At 43.9% G+C, this 18,761-nt stretch overlaps 1 protein-coding gene across 1 annotated transcript in view; it reads right to left on the bottom strand.

Moving 5' to 3' along the window:
- Nucleotides 1–1,835: 1,835 nt before the first annotated feature.
- The window catches only part of SRP68 (signal recognition particle 68), a 44,771-nt gene continuing 27,845 nt past the window's right edge, over nucleotides 1,836–18,761 (bottom strand). The window contains exons 9-16 of the mRNA XM_044298113.1: nucleotides 16,711–16,809; nucleotides 16,554–16,618; nucleotides 11,416–11,575; nucleotides 10,943–11,037; nucleotides 10,699–10,828; nucleotides 10,362–10,437; nucleotides 3,215–3,267; nucleotides 1,836–2,544 (exon numbers count right to left, since the gene is read on the bottom strand). Of these exons, the coding sequence (XP_044154048.1) occupies nucleotides 2,317–2,544; nucleotides 3,215–3,267; nucleotides 10,362–10,437; nucleotides 10,699–10,828; nucleotides 10,943–11,037; nucleotides 11,416–11,575; nucleotides 16,554–16,618; nucleotides 16,711–16,809 (906 nt within the window). The 3' untranslated portion in view covers nucleotides 1,836–2,316. The remainder of the gene's footprint in view (nucleotides 2,545–3,214; nucleotides 3,268–10,361; nucleotides 10,438–10,698; nucleotides 10,829–10,942; nucleotides 11,038–11,415; nucleotides 11,576–16,553; nucleotides 16,619–16,710; nucleotides 16,810–18,761) is intronic.

The following is an 18,761-nucleotide window of genomic DNA, read 5'->3' as shown; positions in this document are numbered from 1 at the left end:
ACCACTAGCCATACACTTAAAATGGTTGTCCGACTGCCCCAAAACAAAAAAAAGGGGGTGTTGGGGGAAACACCTCCTGAATGCCCCTCCGTTTCAGCACAAACTTCCACTGCTGTCAACTAGAAGTGATAACATCCTGCCTGTGGTGGAGTGACTGCTTCAGCCATTAGATGCCATCAGCGCTGATGCATCTTCTCCCCCCTGATACATACATCATACGTATTGGCCTCCTGGACGGATGATCTAGCCATCACTCAAAACAGGGGAGGTACTCTGAAGCGGTTCACCGCAGAAAGACCTTCACAGAGGGACCACCTCTTGGGCACTTGTGGAAATAAAACTTCATTTTATCAGTCCGGAAGATAAAAGTTGGCATGAAAGTTATTAATTATGCGTTATTTGCAATCTCACCCAATCCTCTTAGTGCCCTTAGTACAAAACTCACTGCAACAGAAACTTCTTCCAAACCACTAGTCTAACAGGCAGAAAATAGTGTGCAAGCCTGTGTGTGCATATACAACTTCTTACTAAATACATTGTACGTCTAATACCTCCTCGACGTAGCTGAATTATCTTTATATAGAGTTCGGTAATAGTATAGGTCCCATAATACACATTTCTGTGTATTTGCATAAATGTCTGAAAACTACCACGTCATTAAGGTATAACCAATACATAAATGTAAAATTCTGTCCACTGGGTGCTCCTCCGCAGGTGTGGCAATTGGCGCAACAATGATATTTTAGCATGAAACTATCCAGCTGAAATGGTGACTCATTTAGAAAAATAGAAAAATGAACGCCTGCTCACATTCAGCTTTGGTTACCAACTCAGCTAGGTTTAGCTGACATAATGGACTATGGTATCAGTGTGTTAACAGTGGTTAATCCTTCAGTTTTCTCAGAGCACAAAATCAGCTCTGCTACATCTGTGCTGCAGAAAAAATGACTAATATAATTAAACATACTTATCAGGAATAAATCATTTACAGTAAATATACAATACAAAAAAACATGATGGCACTAGAATAGGACATGATTGGGGGGGGGGGGGGCGCAGCCCTGTGGGACCCCCACAAATCAAGAATGAACAGGATGCAGCTCTGCAACCTCTTAAATTTTTCCCTGCGCACCACCACGTAGCTGTGCAGGGAACAGCAGCCACAGTGGGGGGCTAGGTGCCATTATGAGGGGAAATACTGTGAAGGGGGATGCAGCAATGTGACCCTTTCATTCTCAGGATTGGTGGTGTCCCAGAAGTTGGATTTCCACCAATCCCAAGTATTTACCATCACTTTACAAGTTGGGAATACTTAAGTGTTTTATTTTCCGATAAGCATCACTTCTCTATCTAAAGGATAGGGGGTCAGTATTAGATCACTGCAGGTGAAATCCCTAACCATTACAAGAAAGGAGGGGGGGCTGTTCTATTATGGCCCAGACATTCCGTTCCACAAAATGCGGAACGCACTCTGCCAGTATCCGTGTTTTGCAGACTGTAAAACAGGCAACGGTTGTGTGCATGAGCCCTAAGCAAGTGCACAGAACAGCACTATACAGATGCTACGGAAACAGACACATGGCGCAAAATTTACTCGTAGGTTGAACACATTGTTTACTCTCATCACTCACATGGCTATACTTACCTACTGACTAACCTGCCGCCCTGGCAGGACATAAGCCTCTCTAGCAGAGACACTGCTCCACCGACAGCTCCTACTCTCTGATGAGTCCCCAACAAGATGCATTTGCACTAAAGCCAACACTAACTTGGAGTAATATGGAAAGGGGGGGCCGGGGGGGGGGGATATTAATAAAATCAGATCACACACTAAATCCCAAAACAAGTGTTTTATTTGCTTTTGAAAAGATAAATCACATTGAGATTTGCAGATTCATCCTGGTTGAAAGTGGATAAAATGACTTTAGAGAAGGATCATGTACTTTTAACCGTACAATGTATAATTTTGGAATGAGGAAATAAAAAGGTAAAAATCTCCTCAAACATAAAAGGAGATGTACTAAAAATGAGCATTTATTTTGCTGTCTTGGGAACTGGTCCACCCATGATACCTGTAACGGACATCCTGCCTGCTCCAAAAACGGAGCTGCTGCAAACAATTCCTCCCATTATCTGCCAAAACACAGGAGACCATTATCACGATAAATTAAAAGAATTTATTGATCTCTCTAGAACGAGGAGTGATGGTTATAACCAGCTCAGAGCAAAACTCCATCTCCATGAGGTCTCATTCACAGAGGACAGAACATGCTGCTGAGCGGAAACTATTAACCACCCTCACGTTTCGCCACCTCATTAACTTCGGAAGCCAAAGATGCCTTTGATATAACCCGTCAGTCCGCTCTTTGCTTTCTGCTCCAGCTTGTCTTCCAAAGATGGTAGCGCAACATGATTTAAGGCCAGATCAAAGAAGAGTGGCTTACAAGGTAAGGGATGAAAGTCTGGGGGAAAGGGCACAAGTCGGGCATGTTTGGTCACAACAGATGGGTCAAGGCAGAAGTTGTCCAGACGTTCCATGAGAGGCTGCAACAGAAGACAAAACGAGGATCAGAAAAGAGATAACCCCCAGTTACTATTTCATGTAGGCATAACGCTGTAAGTGCCGACAGACAAGTGTAAAGCCATTACTGTTCTCTTCTAAGATGCAGACGAAGCCTACAAATGGGGTCACCACTCACTTGTGGTGTTGCGATGAGCTGCCCTAGAGTCTGTGAAGGAAGCCCCTTTCACATGAACGTGTTCCACGGCGAGAGCACCTGTTCTGACCTCACAGCACTGACAGGGTCGCATAGCATTATATTGATTTATGATGCTATATAACCCTTACAGTTCTGGAATGTATCGGATAACAGTGACAGCATTATGTCAGTGTTATCCAATACATTCCAGACCTCTAAGGGTTACATAGCATCATAAATCAATATAATGCTATGTGACCCGTCAGTGTTGGGAGGTCAGGACGGGTGCTCTCTGACACACCCTGCGAGTTCAATGCATGGAACTCACTTGTGTGAAAGGCGCCTAAAGGGGATTTATCCATTACTCCCCAGGCGGTGCATAACAATGTCATTCCAGCGATGACCCAAGCTTGAGCCGTCATAAAAAAAAAAAAAAAAGCCTAGATGTCTCCAGAAAAGAGACTGTTTTGGCCTCATCTGCTTCTGTGCTTGGCAGCCAAGAGAAACCAACTTACCTTGTTATCTTTAATCCGAGAAGGTGAAACCTCCTCAGTGGTGTCTGTTGTGTCTAGAAAAAAAGAATGGCAGTATGTGTCAGCTACTTTACATGAAAAAGAAATCTTCAAACGGTTTTAAGGAAAAGAATGGGATCATAAACCAAGATGAAGCAATTGTCATATATTAACCCCTTAGGGACTTGGGGCGTACCGGTATGCCCCGTTTCTCAAGTCCTTAAGGACCCAGGGCGTACCGGTATATCCTAACTTTAAACAGACATTGCGGAGTGGCAGGGGTTTGCGGCTTTTACCTGTGGTTGCAGCGGTGCCATCGGGTCCCCATGCGGCAGGAAGGCAGCACAATGTCTAAGGAAGGCATTGCGCTGCCTTCTGGTGAAGAGCCTGTGGGATCCAGCCCCCTGGATCTCACAGGCCGGAAGCTGTATGAGTAATACACACAGCATTACTCATACAGCCAATGCATTCCAATACAGAAGCATTGGAATGCATTGTAAAGGATTAGACCCCCAAAAGTTCAAGTCACAAAGTGGGACAAAAGAATAAAGTTGAAAAAAATAAAGTTTTCCCCCCCAAAAATTAAAAGTTTCAAGTAAAAATAAACAAAAACGTATTTTTCCCCAAATAAAGTAAAAAAAGTAAGTATACATATTAGGTATCGCCGCATAAAAAGTACAAAGCAAGCGATCAAAAAGGCGTTTGCCCACCAAAATAGTACCTAACAGTCACCTCATCCCGCAAAAAATTAGCCCCTACCTAAGATAATCCCCCAAAAACTGAAAAAACGATGGCTCAGAATATGGAGACACTGTTAAAGCTGTTATTGTGTAAAACTTACAGAAATAAAAAAAAGTATACATATTTGGTATCGCCGCGTCCGTATCGACTGGCTCTATAAAAATATCACCTAACCCCTTAGATGAACACCGTAAAAAAAAAAAAAAAAAAAAAAATGCTAAATAAACCATTTTTTGTCACCTTACATCACAAAAAGTGTAATAGCAAGCAATCAAAAAGTCTAACGCACCCCAAAATAGTGCCAATAGAACAGTCATCTTATCCCGCAAAAAAAATCATACCCTACCCAAGGTAATCGCCCAAAAACTGAAAAAATTATGGCTCTGACTATAGAAGCAGACTATTTTTGCTTCAAAAATGAAATTATTGTGTAAGTATACATATTAGGTATCGCCGCATCCGTGACAACGTGGTCTATCAAAATATCACATGATTTTTGTAAATAACAAAAAATAAAAACTGTGCCAAACAGCTATTTCTTGTTATCTTGCCTCACAAAAAGTGCAATATAGTGCAACCAAAAATCATATGTACCCAAACTAGTACCAACAATACTGCCATCCTATCCCGTAGTTTCTAAAATGGAGTTTCAACACTAGGGGTGCATCAGGGGGGCTTCAAATGGGACATGCTGTGTATTTTATATATATATATATATATATATATATATATATATATAAGAGATACAGTCGAGCAAAATCTGCCTTCCAAAAACCGTATGGCATTCCTTTCCTTCTGAGCCCTGCCGTGTGCCCGTACAGCGGTTTACGACCACATATGGGGTGTTTCTGTAAACTACAGAATCAGGGCCATTAATATTGAGTTTGGCTGTTAACCCTTGCTTTGTAACTGGAAAAAAAACTATTAAAATGGAAAATCTGCCAAAAAAGTGAAATTTAGAAATTTTATCCCCATTTTCCATTAATTCTTGTGGAACACCTAAAGGGTTAAAGTTTGTAAAATCAGTTTTAAATACCTTGAGGGGTGTAGTTTATAGAATGGGGTCATTTTGGGGTGGTTTCTATTATATAAGCCTCACAAAGTGACTTCAGACCTGAACTGGTCCCTAAAAATTGGGTTTTTGAAAATTTCAGAAAAATTTCAGGATTTGCTTCTAAACTTCTAAGCCTTGTAACAACCCCAAAAAATACAATATCATTCCCAAAATGATCCAAACATGAAGTAGACATATGGGGAATGTAAAGTAATAACTATTTTTGGAGGTATTACTATGTCTTATGGAAGTAGAGAAATTGAAACTTGGAAATTTGCAATTTTTTACAACTTTTTGGTAAATTTGGTATTTTTTTTTTTACAAATACATTTATTTATTTTTTACTTCATTTTACCAGTGTCATGAAGTACAATATGTGACGAAAAAACAATCTCAGAACGGCCTGGATAAGTCAAAGCGTTTTAAAGTTATCAGCACTTAAATTGACACTGGTCAGATTTGCAAGAAATGGCCAAGTCCTTGGTGAAATAGGGCTGAGTCCTTAAGGGGTTAAAGAAACCCTCTGGAGTAGGGTTGCACAAGGTATCGAATTATCGATAACCAATCAATACTTTTGTACCCGGATCGATTTGATACCGAGATTTGCCTTTTACCTGTGCTACTGCACAGCCTAGTATCAGAGAACATGGCGCACGCTGCTCTCAGCGTGCTCCATGTTCTCCTCAGTAGCACAGGGGAGGAGTGTCTCTCCCTCCCTCCCTCCTGTGCCACTGCTGCAACTGCCACCAATGAGAAAAGAGAGGGACAGAGGAGGGGAGGGGCTGTGGCCACTGCGCCACCAATGAAGATAACTCACCCATTAATTCAAATAAAGGAGGCGGGTGCCAGCGGCAGAATCGCATACCCGGCACCCGACCTCTATGACAGGGAGCTGCGATCAGCAGCAGTTAACTCCTCAGGTGCTGCACCTGAGGGGTTAACTGCTGCGAAACACAGCTTTCTGTCAGAGTTCGGGTGCCGGGTATGTGATTCTGCAGCTGGCACCCGCCTCCTGTATTTTAATTAATGGGAGAGTTATCTTCATTGGTGGCGCAGTGCGCCTCCCCAACCCCAGAATTAAAAAGATTGGTGGCACAGTGCACGCCCCCCCTAATCCCAGTATTAAAAACATCGGTGGTGCAGTGCTCTATTAGGGTGAATAGGACAAGGATTATAATTCCTAAGGGGGCTAATAGTTAGTAAATAAAAAGTAAAAAAAAAAAACACCCTAACACCAAAATATTAACTTTAAATACCCCCTTTATCAATTTTACATATAAAATATATAAATAAACAAACTTATTACATAGACACGTCTGAAAAAGTCCAAACTATACTGTGAACGCAATAACACCTTGTCCCCCCCCATAGTCACCTTGTCCCCCCCAAAAATAGAATAGGACTGTTCTATTATGGGCTGGACGTTCCATAAAATGCAGAATGCACGCAGCTTTTTGGGGCGTTTTTATTTTTTGTGGTATCGAAATCGAATCAAAATTTTGGTATTGTGACAACCCTACTCTGGAGATCTGCATTATTCATTAAAGGATTTTCCTACTAATGATACTTATCCGCATCCACATGGAGCACTCCACACCCCTAGGGATCAGACACTTATTCCCTATCCACAGGAAGGATAGGGGATAAGTATTGTTAGTGGGAAAATCCCTTTAAAACGAATTCTCATTAGAGACCACTCCTTTCACACAGCAGCCACTGCAGCACCCAGCTGATCACTGCAAGTCAGACTCCTGGAACCCTCCAGCAGCTAAATTTGCAAAGCAAGCCACAGCCAGGTGCTGCAAAGGAAATGTAGTGTTACAGGCTGTCTGTTCTTGCTCACAAAGGGATGGTCTGAGCAGGCGAGCCCACCCTCATCTAGGCATCTATATGCCTAGAAGGCCATGAGCCAATCCCTTTAATACACCATAAAGAATAAGATCAGTCACTACTGTGCAAGTCAGATTGCAGGCGGCTGCCTATCAACTGGCCCTGCCAGAAGTGGGTGACATTCAGTACAGAGTAGCTGGATTATCTACCAAATGTATGTATGCATGTATGTATGTATGGATATGGAGTATGATTTCAGGATCGCACTACACATGGTTTGCTTTTTGCGGGTCCGCAACACACCACGGACGTGTGAATGGACCCCAATTATAATGCCCGCAGCCTGCTGCCTAAAACAGAAGATTCATAGTTACCTGCTGCAGCCCTCCATGCTGCCTCTGCTGTGTCTCCGTGATAAGGTCCCCGGAGTGTTTACATCCAGTGCTGAACGAGCATGGTCACATACACCGCTGCAGCCAATGACTGGCTTCAGCGGTGACAAACTGCTGTTGTGTGTGACCATGGCCACGCAACACTGGATGTAAATACTCCAGGGACCGGAAAATGGGACACAGCAGAGGAACTGCAGAGAACTGGAACGGTGGGGAGCAGGTAATTTTAAATCTTCTGTTCGAGGAGTCAGGCTGTGGTCCTTAGATTAACCACCTCAGGACCGCCGAACGCAGGATTGCGTCCTGGCGGCGGGCCTGCTCTTCTGGGTGGACGCATATACGCGTCCTCCCGCGAGAGCCGAGATTTCCTGTGAACGCGCGCTCACAGGAACGGAAGGTAAGCGAGTGGATCTCCAGCCTGCCAGCGGCGATCGCTCGCTGGCAGGCTGGAGATGTGATTTTTTTAACCCCTAACAGGTATATTAGACGCTGTTTTGATAACAGCGTCTAATATACCTGCTACCTGGTCCTCTGGTGGTCCCTTTTGTTTGGATCGACCAACAGAGGACTCAGGCAGCTCACTAAAGTAGCACCAAACACCACTACACTACACTACACCCCCCCCCCCCTGTGACTTAACCCTTTATGAACCACTGATCACCCCATACAGACTCCCTGATCACCCCCCTGTCATTGATCACCCCCCTGTAAGGCTCCATTCAGACGTTCGTATGATTTTTACGGATCCACGGATCGGATCCGCAAAACACATGCGGACGTCTGAATGGAGCCTTACAGGGGGGTGATCAATGACAGAGGGGTGATCACCCATATACACCCCCTGTCATTGATCACCCCCCTGTCATTGATCACCCCCCCTGTAAGGCTCCATTCAGACGTCCGCATGTGTTTTGCGGATCCGATCCATGTATCCGTAAAAATCATACGGACGTCTGAATGGAGCCTTACAGGGGGGTGATCAATGACAGGGGGGTGATCACCCATATACACTCCCTGATCACCCCCTGTCATTGATCACCCCCCTGTAAGGCTCCATTCAGACGTCTGCATGTGTTTTGCGGATCCGATCCATGTATCCATGGATCCGTAAAAATCATACGGACGTCTGAATGTAGCCTTACAGGGGGGTGATCAATGACAGGGGGGTGATCACCCATATACACTCCCTGATCACCCCCTGTCATTGATCACCCCCCTGTAAGGCTCCATTCAGACGTCCGTATGATTTTTACGGATCCATGGATACATGGATTGGATCCGCAAAACACATGCGGACGTCTGAATGGAGCCTTACAGGGGGGTGATCAATGACGGAGGGGTGATCACCCCCTGTCATTGATCACCCCCTGTCATTGATCACCCCCTGTCATTGATCACCCCCTGTCATTGATCACCCACCTGTAAGGCTCCATTCAGACGTCCGCATGTGTTTTGCGGATCCGATCCATGTATCCATGGATCCGTAAAAATCATATGGACGTCTGAATGGAGCCTTACCAGGGGGGTGATCAATGACAGGGGGGTGATCAGGGAGTCTATATGGGTGATCACCCCCTGTCATTGATCACCCCCCTGTAAGGCTCCATTCAGACATTTTTTTGGCCCAAGTTAGCGGAAATGTGTTTTGGGGTGTCATTTTACATATACCCATGCTGGGTGAGAAAAATATCTTGGTCAAATGCCAACTTTGTATAAATTTTTTTTGAAAAGTTGTCTTTTGCCAAGATATTTCTCACCCAGCATGGTTATATGTAAAATGACACCCCAAAACACATTCCCCAACTTCTCCTGAGTACGGCGATACCAGATGTGTGACACTTTTTTGCAGCCAAGGTGGGCAAAGGGGCACATATTCCAAAGTGCACCTTTCGGATATCGCAGGCCATTTTTTACACATTTTGATTGCAAAGTACTTCTCACACATTTGGGCCCCTAAATTGCCAGGGCAGTATAACTACGCCAAAAGTGACCCCATTTTGAAAAGAAGACACCCCAAGGTATTCCGTGAGGGGCATGGCGAGTTCCTAGAATTTTTTTATTTTTTGTCGCAAGTTAGTGGAATATGAGACTTTGTAAGAAAAAAAAAAAAAATCATCATATTCCGCTAACTTGTGGCAAAAAATAAAAAGTTCTATGAACTCACTATGCCCATCAGTGAATACCTTAGGGTGTCTACTTTCCAAAATGGGGTCATTTGTGGGGTTTTTCTACTGTCTGGGCATTGTAGAACCTCAGGAAACATGACAGGTGCTCAGAAAGTCAGAGCTGCTTCAAAAAGCGGAAATTCACATTTTTGTACCATAGTTTGTAAACGCTATAACTTTTACCCAAACCATTTTTTTTTATCAAAGACATGTAGAACAATAAATTTAGCGAAAAATTTATATATGGATGTCGTTTTTTTTTGCAAAATTTTACAGCCGAAAGTGAAAAATGTCATTTTTTTGCAAAAAAATCGTTAAATTTCGATTAATAACAAAAAAAGGAAAATTGTCAGCAGCATTGAAATACCACCAAATGAAAGCTCTATTAGTGAGAAGAAAAGGAGGTAAAATTCATTTGGGTGGTAAGTTGCATGACCGAGCAATAAACTGTGAAAGTAGTGTAGTGCAGAAGTGTAAAAAGTGGCCTGGTCATTAAGGGGGTTTTAGCTAGCGGGGGTTGAAGTGGTTAATTATTACCGGAAAACAAAAATCTATTTTGGGTTTCTTTCTTTTGAAGGGGAAGGAGGGATCTGACAGGGAGACCATATTTCTTGCTATTAAAGGGGTTTCTGGTATTAAGTTATTGATGGTCTAGCCTCAGGATAGGTCATCAATATCAGACTGGTGGGGGTACGACAGTCAGAACCCTCACTGAGAAGCTAGGGACCTGCCAGAAACTATATAGTGGATGAAGGCTCTGTCTACTGTATAGTTTCAGCCACTGGCATACTAAAGCTAGTCTCCCTTTCCCTTGAATTGGTGCTGTATTGCAGTACCCCGGCATGGCCGCTACACAGTAGACCGAGCCTCTCCTAGCCCAGCTGACAAAATGTCACATGCAGATCCCCAAGCATAGTGAATCCTGGGAGAGATATACCATTAACTTTGAGCATTATACCCACACTTACCAAGAATGGCTGCAGCCTGTAGAGAATACTTCTCTGCATTCACCTGCTTAATCAGCTCCTGGACATCCGGAAGCTCCTGCAATTACAAAATTTATCAATCACCGTGTGCTGCAGTCCCCAAATGTTTCTATGGCTATTAACAAGCCCTTTCCACATGGCCTATTCTTACACAATGTGATCATATGGCCAAATGACACCACTGTTTGCCTACCCAGTGGCACATGTTGGACCCTTTCATCGGAGGTATACGCAAATCTTCCTAACATATACCAACAATAAAAGCTTCAGACGCACTGTGCAAAGAGCCTCATTGCGTTTAAACAGTCAGGAGGATCACCTTGAAATTGCTCTTCTTCGTTCCAGCCTGAGCCTGCACTTCCTTTGCATATTTCAGCACCCGGTCATATAGCACCAGTGCCTCACTCCACTTCTTTACCAGGACATAGGACTGAGCGATGAAGAAACACCTGCAAGAAAAGCCATAGTGTCTTACAGTGACATACTGAATATACACATGCTCCATATCTAGAACACCCAGAGAGTCAGTATTAGTTACTGTGCCATGAATTCAGCATGCATACCTGTATGCCTTATAGACGAGCGTCTTAAGGACAATTTCCTTTTGGAAGCTTTGGTCATCCTCCAAGCCAGGTAGCTGTGGCAGCTCTGCCAGATTCTGCAATACAAAACGGAAAGAGGAAGGCGATCGTGAGCAACCGCAGCAGTAGAATTAGGGCGCCGCTCACAAATAAGTTAGGAACAAGTACATTCAGGCCAGGCCACCCAGTTTTTGAATTTCTGCTCCCCTTGGCCATTGTTTCCTGGAGCATTGCCTATCACCATATATTGTATTACAGACTCAATGAGAATCCACCACCTCTTCTTGCTAACCTTCTGACTTGTATGTAAAGTAGTAGAAGGCAGATGGAGGAAACATGACTACACAGAATTAGTAGTCTGAAACCAATGGTGATACATCGGTCTGTATTGGATTAAAGACAAGAGCATACTGTCAGCCCACGCTCAGACTTTGGTTTTAGGGGCAGTTACTTACCTGCAAGATAATATCATAAAGCCTAATGAGGTCCTGGGGCCGTGGAGTCCTCTTGCCGTCCTCTTCGGCTTGAGGTTGGCAGAGCAGTGCCTTCTGCAGAGCACGGGCCATGCTTTCATTGCGCTGGATGGCCGTCGAAAGCTTGATGTAGGACAGGTAACTACAAAGGGAAGGAATTTAGGACTGCGTATCACATTTAACAAAAGTTATACAGAAATGAAAATTCAATCACCATCAAGGTCCTATTAGTTTTACTGGAGGTGGCCTTCTCTGAAGGCTCACGTAAAACTCATCGAGAGATCCTCCTTTAGATATACTGAATGGGTGTATTAATGAGGGTATTAGGGAAGATATATGTGTAGCCAAGTTTGACACCTACAAACCATTTCCACTACAATGTAGGTTGGGAAAAGACCTTTCTAAACAGACAGCTAGAACTCCCCAGTAGTGCTGCCCTATAAAAGAGCTAGAAAACCTCCTGCACTGTAAGCAAATTGGGTCCTACAGGCCCTCTTGGTGTTTTCAGTCCATCCAAGTGCCCTGTTGAGGCAGCCCTCAGTCTGTTGACAGACATGGATGAAGCTACCCATGTCACACCCACTATGAGACCCAGCCAGGGGTGTAGCTATAGGGGCTGCAGCTGTCGCAATTGCGACAGAGCCCCTAAGCCACATTTTAAAGGAGGCTTTATTTTTGCACTGGCACACGTTATAGGGAGGCTTTATTTTTGCACTGGCACACATAGGGAGGCTTTATTTTTGCACTGGCACACATAGGGAGGCTTTATTTTTGCACTGGCACACATAGGGAGGCTTTATTTTTGCACTGGCACACATAGGGAGGCTTTATTTTTGCACTGGCACACATAGGGAGGCTTTATTTTTGCACTGGCACACATAGGGAGGCTTTATTTTTGCACTGGCACACATAGGGAGGCTTTATTTTTGCACTGGCACACATAGGGAGGCTTTATTTTTGCACTGGCACACATAGGGAGGCTTTATTTTTGCACTGGCACACATAGGGAGGCTTTATTTTTGCACTGGCACACATAGGGAGGCTTTATTTTTGCACTGGCACACATAGGGAGGCTTTATTTTTGCACTGGCACACATAGGGAGGCTTTATTTTTGCACTGGCACACATAGGGAGGCTTTATTTTTGCACTGGCACACATAGGGAGGCTTTATTTTTGCACTGGCACACATAGGGAGGCTTTATTTTTGCACTGGCACACATAGGGAGGCTTTATTTTTGCACTGGCACACATAGGGAGGCTTTATTTTTGCACTGGCACACATAGGGAGGCTTTATTTTTGCACTGGCACACATAGGGAGGCTTTATTTTTGCACTGGCACACATAGGGAGGCTTTATTTTTGCACTGGCACACATAGGGAGGCTTTATTTTTGCACTGGCACACATAGGGAGGCTTTATTTTTGCACTGGCACACATAGGGAGGCTTTATTTTTGCACTGGCACACATAGGGAGGCTTTATTTTTGCACTGGCACACATAGGGAGGCTTTATTTTTGCACTGGCACACATAGGGAGGCTTTATTTTTGCACTGGCACACATAGGGAGGCTTTATTTTTGCACTGGCACACATAGGGAGGCTTTATTTTTGCACTGGCACACATAGGGAGGCTTTATTTTTGCACTGGCACACATAGGGAGGCTTTATTTTTGCACTGGCACACATAGGGAGGCTTTATTTTTGCACTGGCACACATAGGGAGGCTTTATTTTTGCACTGGCACACATAGGGAGGCTTTATTTTTGCACTGGCACACATAGGGAGGCTTTATTTTTGCACTGGCACACATAGGGAGGCTTTATTTTTGCACTGGCACACATAGGGAGGCTTTATTTTTGCACTGGCACACATAGGGAGGCTTTATTTTTGCACTGGCACACGTATAGGGAGGCTTTATTTTTGCACTGGCACACTTATAGGGAGGCTTTATTTTTGCACTGGCACACGTTATAGGGAGGCTTTATTTTTGCACTGGCACACGTTATAGGGAGGCTTTATTTTTGCACTGGCACACGTTATAGGGAGGCTTTATTTTTGCACTGGCACACGTTATAGGGAGGCTTTATTTTTGCACTGGCACACGTTATAGGGAGGCTTTATTTTTGCACTGGCACACGTTATAGGGAGGCTTTATTTTTGCACTGGCACACGTTATAGGGAGGCTTTATTTTTGCACTGGCACACGTTATAGGGAGGCTTTATTTTTGCACTGGCACACGTTATAGGGAGGCTTTATTTTTGCACTGGCACACGTTATAGGGAGGCTTTATTTTTGCACTGGCACACGTTATAGGGAGGCTTTATTTTTGCACTGGCACACGTTATAGGGAGGCTTTATTTTTGCACTGGCACACGTTATAGGGAGGCTTTATTTTTGCACTGGCACACGTTATAGGGAGGCTTTATTTTTGCACTGGCACACGTTATAGGGAGGCTTTATTTTTGCACTGGCACACGTTATAGGGAGGCTTTATTTTTGCACTGGCACACGTTATAGGGAGGCTTTATTTTTGCACTGGCACACGTTATAGGGAGGCTTTATTTTTGCACTGGCACACGTTATAGGGAGGCTTTATTTTTGCACTGGCACACGTTATAGGGAGGCTTTATTTTTGCACTGGCACACGTTATAGGGAGGCTTTATTTTTGCACTGGCACACGTTATAGGGAGGCTTTATTTTTGCACTGGCACACGTTATAGGGAGGCTTTATTTTTGCACTGGCACACGTTATAGGGAGGCTTTATTTTTGCACTGGCACACGTTATAGGGAGGCTTTATTTTTGCACTGGCACACGTTATAGGGAGGCTTTATTTTTGCACTGGCACACGTTATAGGGAGGCTTTATTTTTGCACTGGCACACGTTATAGGGAGGCTTTATTTTTGCACTGGCACACGTTATAGGGAGGCTTTATTTTTGCACTGGCACACGTTATAGGGAGGCTTTATTTTTGCACTGGCACACGTTATAGGGAGGCTTTATTTTTGCACTGGCACACGTTATAGGGAGGCTTTATTTTTGCACTGGCACACGTTATAGGGAGGCTTTATTTTTGCACTGGCACACGTTATAGGGAGGCTTTATTTTTGCACTGGCACACGTTATAGGGAGGCTTTATTTTTGCACTGGCACACGTTATAGGGAAGCTTTATTTTTGCACTGGCACACGTTATAGGGAGGCTTTATTTTTGCACTGGCACACGTTATAGGGAGGCTTTATTTTTGCACTGGCACACGTTATAGGGAGGCTTTATTTTTGCACTGGCACACATAGGGAGGCTTTATTTTTGCACTGGCACACATAGGGAGGCTTTATTTTTGCACTGGCACACGTTATAGGGAGGCTTTATTTTTGCACTGGCACACGTTATAGGGAGGCTTTATTTTGCACTGGCACACGTTATAGGGAGGCTTTATTTTGCACTGGCACATGTTATAGGGAGGCTTTATTTTGCACTGGCACATGTTATAATAGTATTTTTTCATTTGGCACACATTATAAGGGTGTATTTATGTACTAGCACACAATAGGGGGCATATTTCTACTGGCACACATAAGGAGAATTATTACTACTGGGGGACTACAGGGAATATGATTATTAGTATGGGCACAATGGGGGCATTATTACTATTGCACTGTTAACACTAAGTGCACTCTGACAGATATTTATTACTATTGGTGGGACTTTGGGGAACAATATTAGTGTGGGGGCACCCTGGCACAGTATCAGATTAACAATAATTTTTGGGGGACATTATGTTTACACTATTAGTGTCAGTGACAATATTAGCTGGGCGCAGTTATTTTTTAGGGCACTGTGTGCTAATAGTCATTGAAGGGGGCACTATCTCTGTGTACAAGTGTTTTCAGCAATATGGACAACACATTAGTAAGTGCCTTGTATTAACTTCAGAAATCCTATAGTGCATGACAATCTCTAACAAAGATGGAACCAGCCCTGGACCTCACATGGATCCATAATTGATCTGCTAGATTTATATCAGACTGGCAACTCAGGGAGTGTGTCCTTTCTGCTGAGGTTCAGGGGACATATTCTCTGCAGCAGCTCTTTCCCCATCACAACTCAGGAGGCAGCTTAATGATGGAACTGAGCATAGGTCCCCAGTGGACAAAAATGAGAAATAGGGCCAACACAAAATGTTTTTTTACATGCAATTACAGAAGTATTCAGATCCAGGTGCTGGTTTGAAACGTGCAGAATATTTTTCATGGGACAACCCCTTAAAATTTGAGTCCACTACAATCTGATATTATCTAGAGTGAAGCTGTGCAGTGGGGGGCTAGCAGTACACATGGAAGGTGATAACAGAATATATATGCTACAGGTGTCCTCTAGCTGCATCTCCTATGAACACATGCATACTGTCCTGTCCGATCTGACATAGGTCGTGGTGAGAAGTAGCTGCTTGGGATGAGCAAACTTGTGTTTAACAAGTTCAGGGTTCAGGTTATCCAACGTGCAGCTTCTAGGGAGGAGCCAACTTTTGTTTTACAAGTTTGAGTTCAGGGTTTTATAACAATTCCGTAATGGATTCCGCTTCCACGGACCATAACTGAATTATATGACTGCATGCACCAAGGAAGCCTGTAAGAGGCATTCCGTCATTATAGAAGTCTATGCTGGCCATAGGCTTCTATTATGACGGAATGCCTCTTATAGGCTTCCGTGGTGCATGCAGTCATAGAATTCAGTTATGGTCCGTGGAAGCGGAATCCATTACGGAATTGTTATAAAACCCTGAACTCAAACTTGTAAAACAAAAGTTGGCTCCTCCCTAGAAGCTGCACGTTGGGCAGGACAATTGACAAGGCAACCATCTGACGAGTGAGTATTGTGTACCAATCCCATTAATTAGAACAGGACCCAAGCATGATACTCCCTGGCAGCTGTGCCACCCAGAGCACAGTTGCATCTTACATCTCTGTATGCCTCTCACCTTTTAATTGCTACTGTAGTGCCCACCATCACTCACTCAGCAGCCTCCACAATTCTCCTCCGTACAGGCAACGCCCATAAGAAAGCACAGCTACCTTAGCTCAATCTGATAACCATGCAATGGCCAGCACACTCTTACCTGTGCAGGTACTGCAGATTGGACACTTTGCCCATCTCTCCATCCACCACAGCATCTCTCTGCCTCTGAAAGCACAGCGTGTGGCAATATGTTAGAAGAAACAAGACTGATGTTAAAAGCCACGCATGGGTCCTTAGATGACAGGCATGCACAGTACCTGTTCTATTTTCAGTTCCTCCCGCACACTCTGGATGGCATCTCTACATTCGCTCAGCACAGACTCAAACAACCGTTCTTTAGCCTCCTCGTCTTCAGCCTGGAGAAGAAGACAAAATCTCTTGAAAAAGGCTAGTAGATAGCCGAAACGTTGCATCTTTTTATGGAACGTGGCAGACCAGGGATGGCCAACCTGAGGCTCTCCAGCTGTTGCAAAACTACATCTCTCAGCATGCCCAAACTGCCTGCAGCAGGGCATGGTGAGAGTTGTAGTTTTACAACAGCTGGAGGGCGCAGGTTGGCCATCCCTGGCACAGAACAATAAAGACTTTTTTTTAGATGCTTTCCCCAAGGAAAAACAGACAAGTTATCGTTGTGTATTGGTCATTAATCTTCCCTGGTGGAAAGCCTGTGTTGTTTCCTACAACAAAGACATCATGTAAGTATGTTGGCCGTTTCGAGGATCAGAACCGTTGCCCGTCATGTTTCCGTATGATCCTGCCAGGGGACTCAAATATGCAATGTAAATCAACTGTGTACTCGGGCTATATACGAGCATGCATGGTGTTCTGAGGAGAAGAGGATGGGGCAATGACTACCAGGTTTTTAGCCACTTCATGGTAATATCCAGCAGCTCCTCAGGGGTCCTGCTTCTCCTGTGTCTTACAGGTAATGCTCCCTGAGAAAAGTATGTAAATTAGAGCTCTTCCAGAAGGAAAACAATTCTCTAGCGTCACCTACCGGTTGCTACCGTGTGAGTCAACTTCCAACCGCTGGCTATAGCCGGCTGAAAGAGCATATAGAATAATCCCGATTAAAAAAAAAAGTTACAATTCCCTTTGCATCACCAATGTTTTCCCCTTCGATATAGGCATAGGTTGGCAAACAACTGGTTAATGATATATTAAGGCCAGCCTGAAAAATATCTTGTTTTTCTGTTTAGTCTGCAGGGTCTATTAGATAGTGACTTGATGTTCTTCTTAAGTAGGACATATCTGTTTTTAATAAATTAATGGCTCCTCAAGTTTTATTCTCCACTGACTTGTTGAACATATTTAGAATCCCGGCGATATTCAGATGGAACATCAAATGCGCCTCATCCGAGATGCAGTCTTAAGCAACCGCACTTAATGGAGGAGGGGATGATTCGGTTGAAAAGGGGGGGGGGGGGGAATGATTCGGTAGAAGAAAATCATATTCCAGAGGCTGCTTCATACCGTAATGCTCAAGCAGTATACTAAATAGACAAGTCTTTGGATAAAACAAATCGATTTTATTTGAAGAGGACCGATCACCATTTTTTTTTAAAATGGGTATGGAAAAATAACATTTCTAAATAAAAATAATTAATATGACACGTGCCCTGCATGCAAATAGTCCCTCTCACCTTCCCAGTTCACCTCACACGACCGAGTTTTCCGTCATCTTTGTGTTCATGAAAAATAGCAGCGTTCTTCATTGTGCGTTTTTCACGCAGCCCCGGCTCCAGCAAAATGAATGGAGCTTGTGTGAAAAACGGAAGGCATCCAGATGCAGTTTTTTTTTCCCCGCTGATGGTTGCCAGGAGTGTTAATGTTATTTTTTTTTGACTTGTCTGAAAAATGTATGCAAACCAGATAGTCGGGAAGGAAAAAAATGCACACACTGAACGCAATCGCAGACAAAACTGATTGAACTTGTGTGCAAAACCATTAGTTTTTCTCTGAACAGATCCTGACACATTGTATATAGCTTGTATGAAAGAGGCCTTAGGGTGGCTTAAAGGGAGTCTGTCACCACATTTGACCATATTAGACAGATCCTATAGCGTTATATGTGCCACCCAGCAGTTAAAAACGGTACCTTTGTTGCATATAACCGAGTCTTCTTTCTGCCAAAAATGAACTTTGAAGATTGTGTAAACGAGCCCTCTCAAGTGCCCAGGGCGGTGTCTCAATCTTTCGAGCCCAAGACCGGACCTCCCTAACGGCTCATAACCCTGCCCTCCTTGTGCCTGTGCCCGCCCGTTTACTCCCCTCCCCTCGCCTTTTCCATTGCGGCTGCGCGGACAAA

The sequence above is a fragment of the Bufo gargarizans genome, chromosome 6, assembly GCF_014858855.1.
Source record: "Bufo gargarizans isolate SCDJY-AF-19 chromosome 6, ASM1485885v1, whole genome shotgun sequence".
In the NCBI taxonomy this organism is placed as follows: Eukaryota; Metazoa; Chordata; class Amphibia; order Anura; family Bufonidae; genus Bufo; species Bufo gargarizans.
Note: the sequence above shows the minus strand (reverse complement) of the source record. Positions and strands in the feature narration are given on the sequence as shown.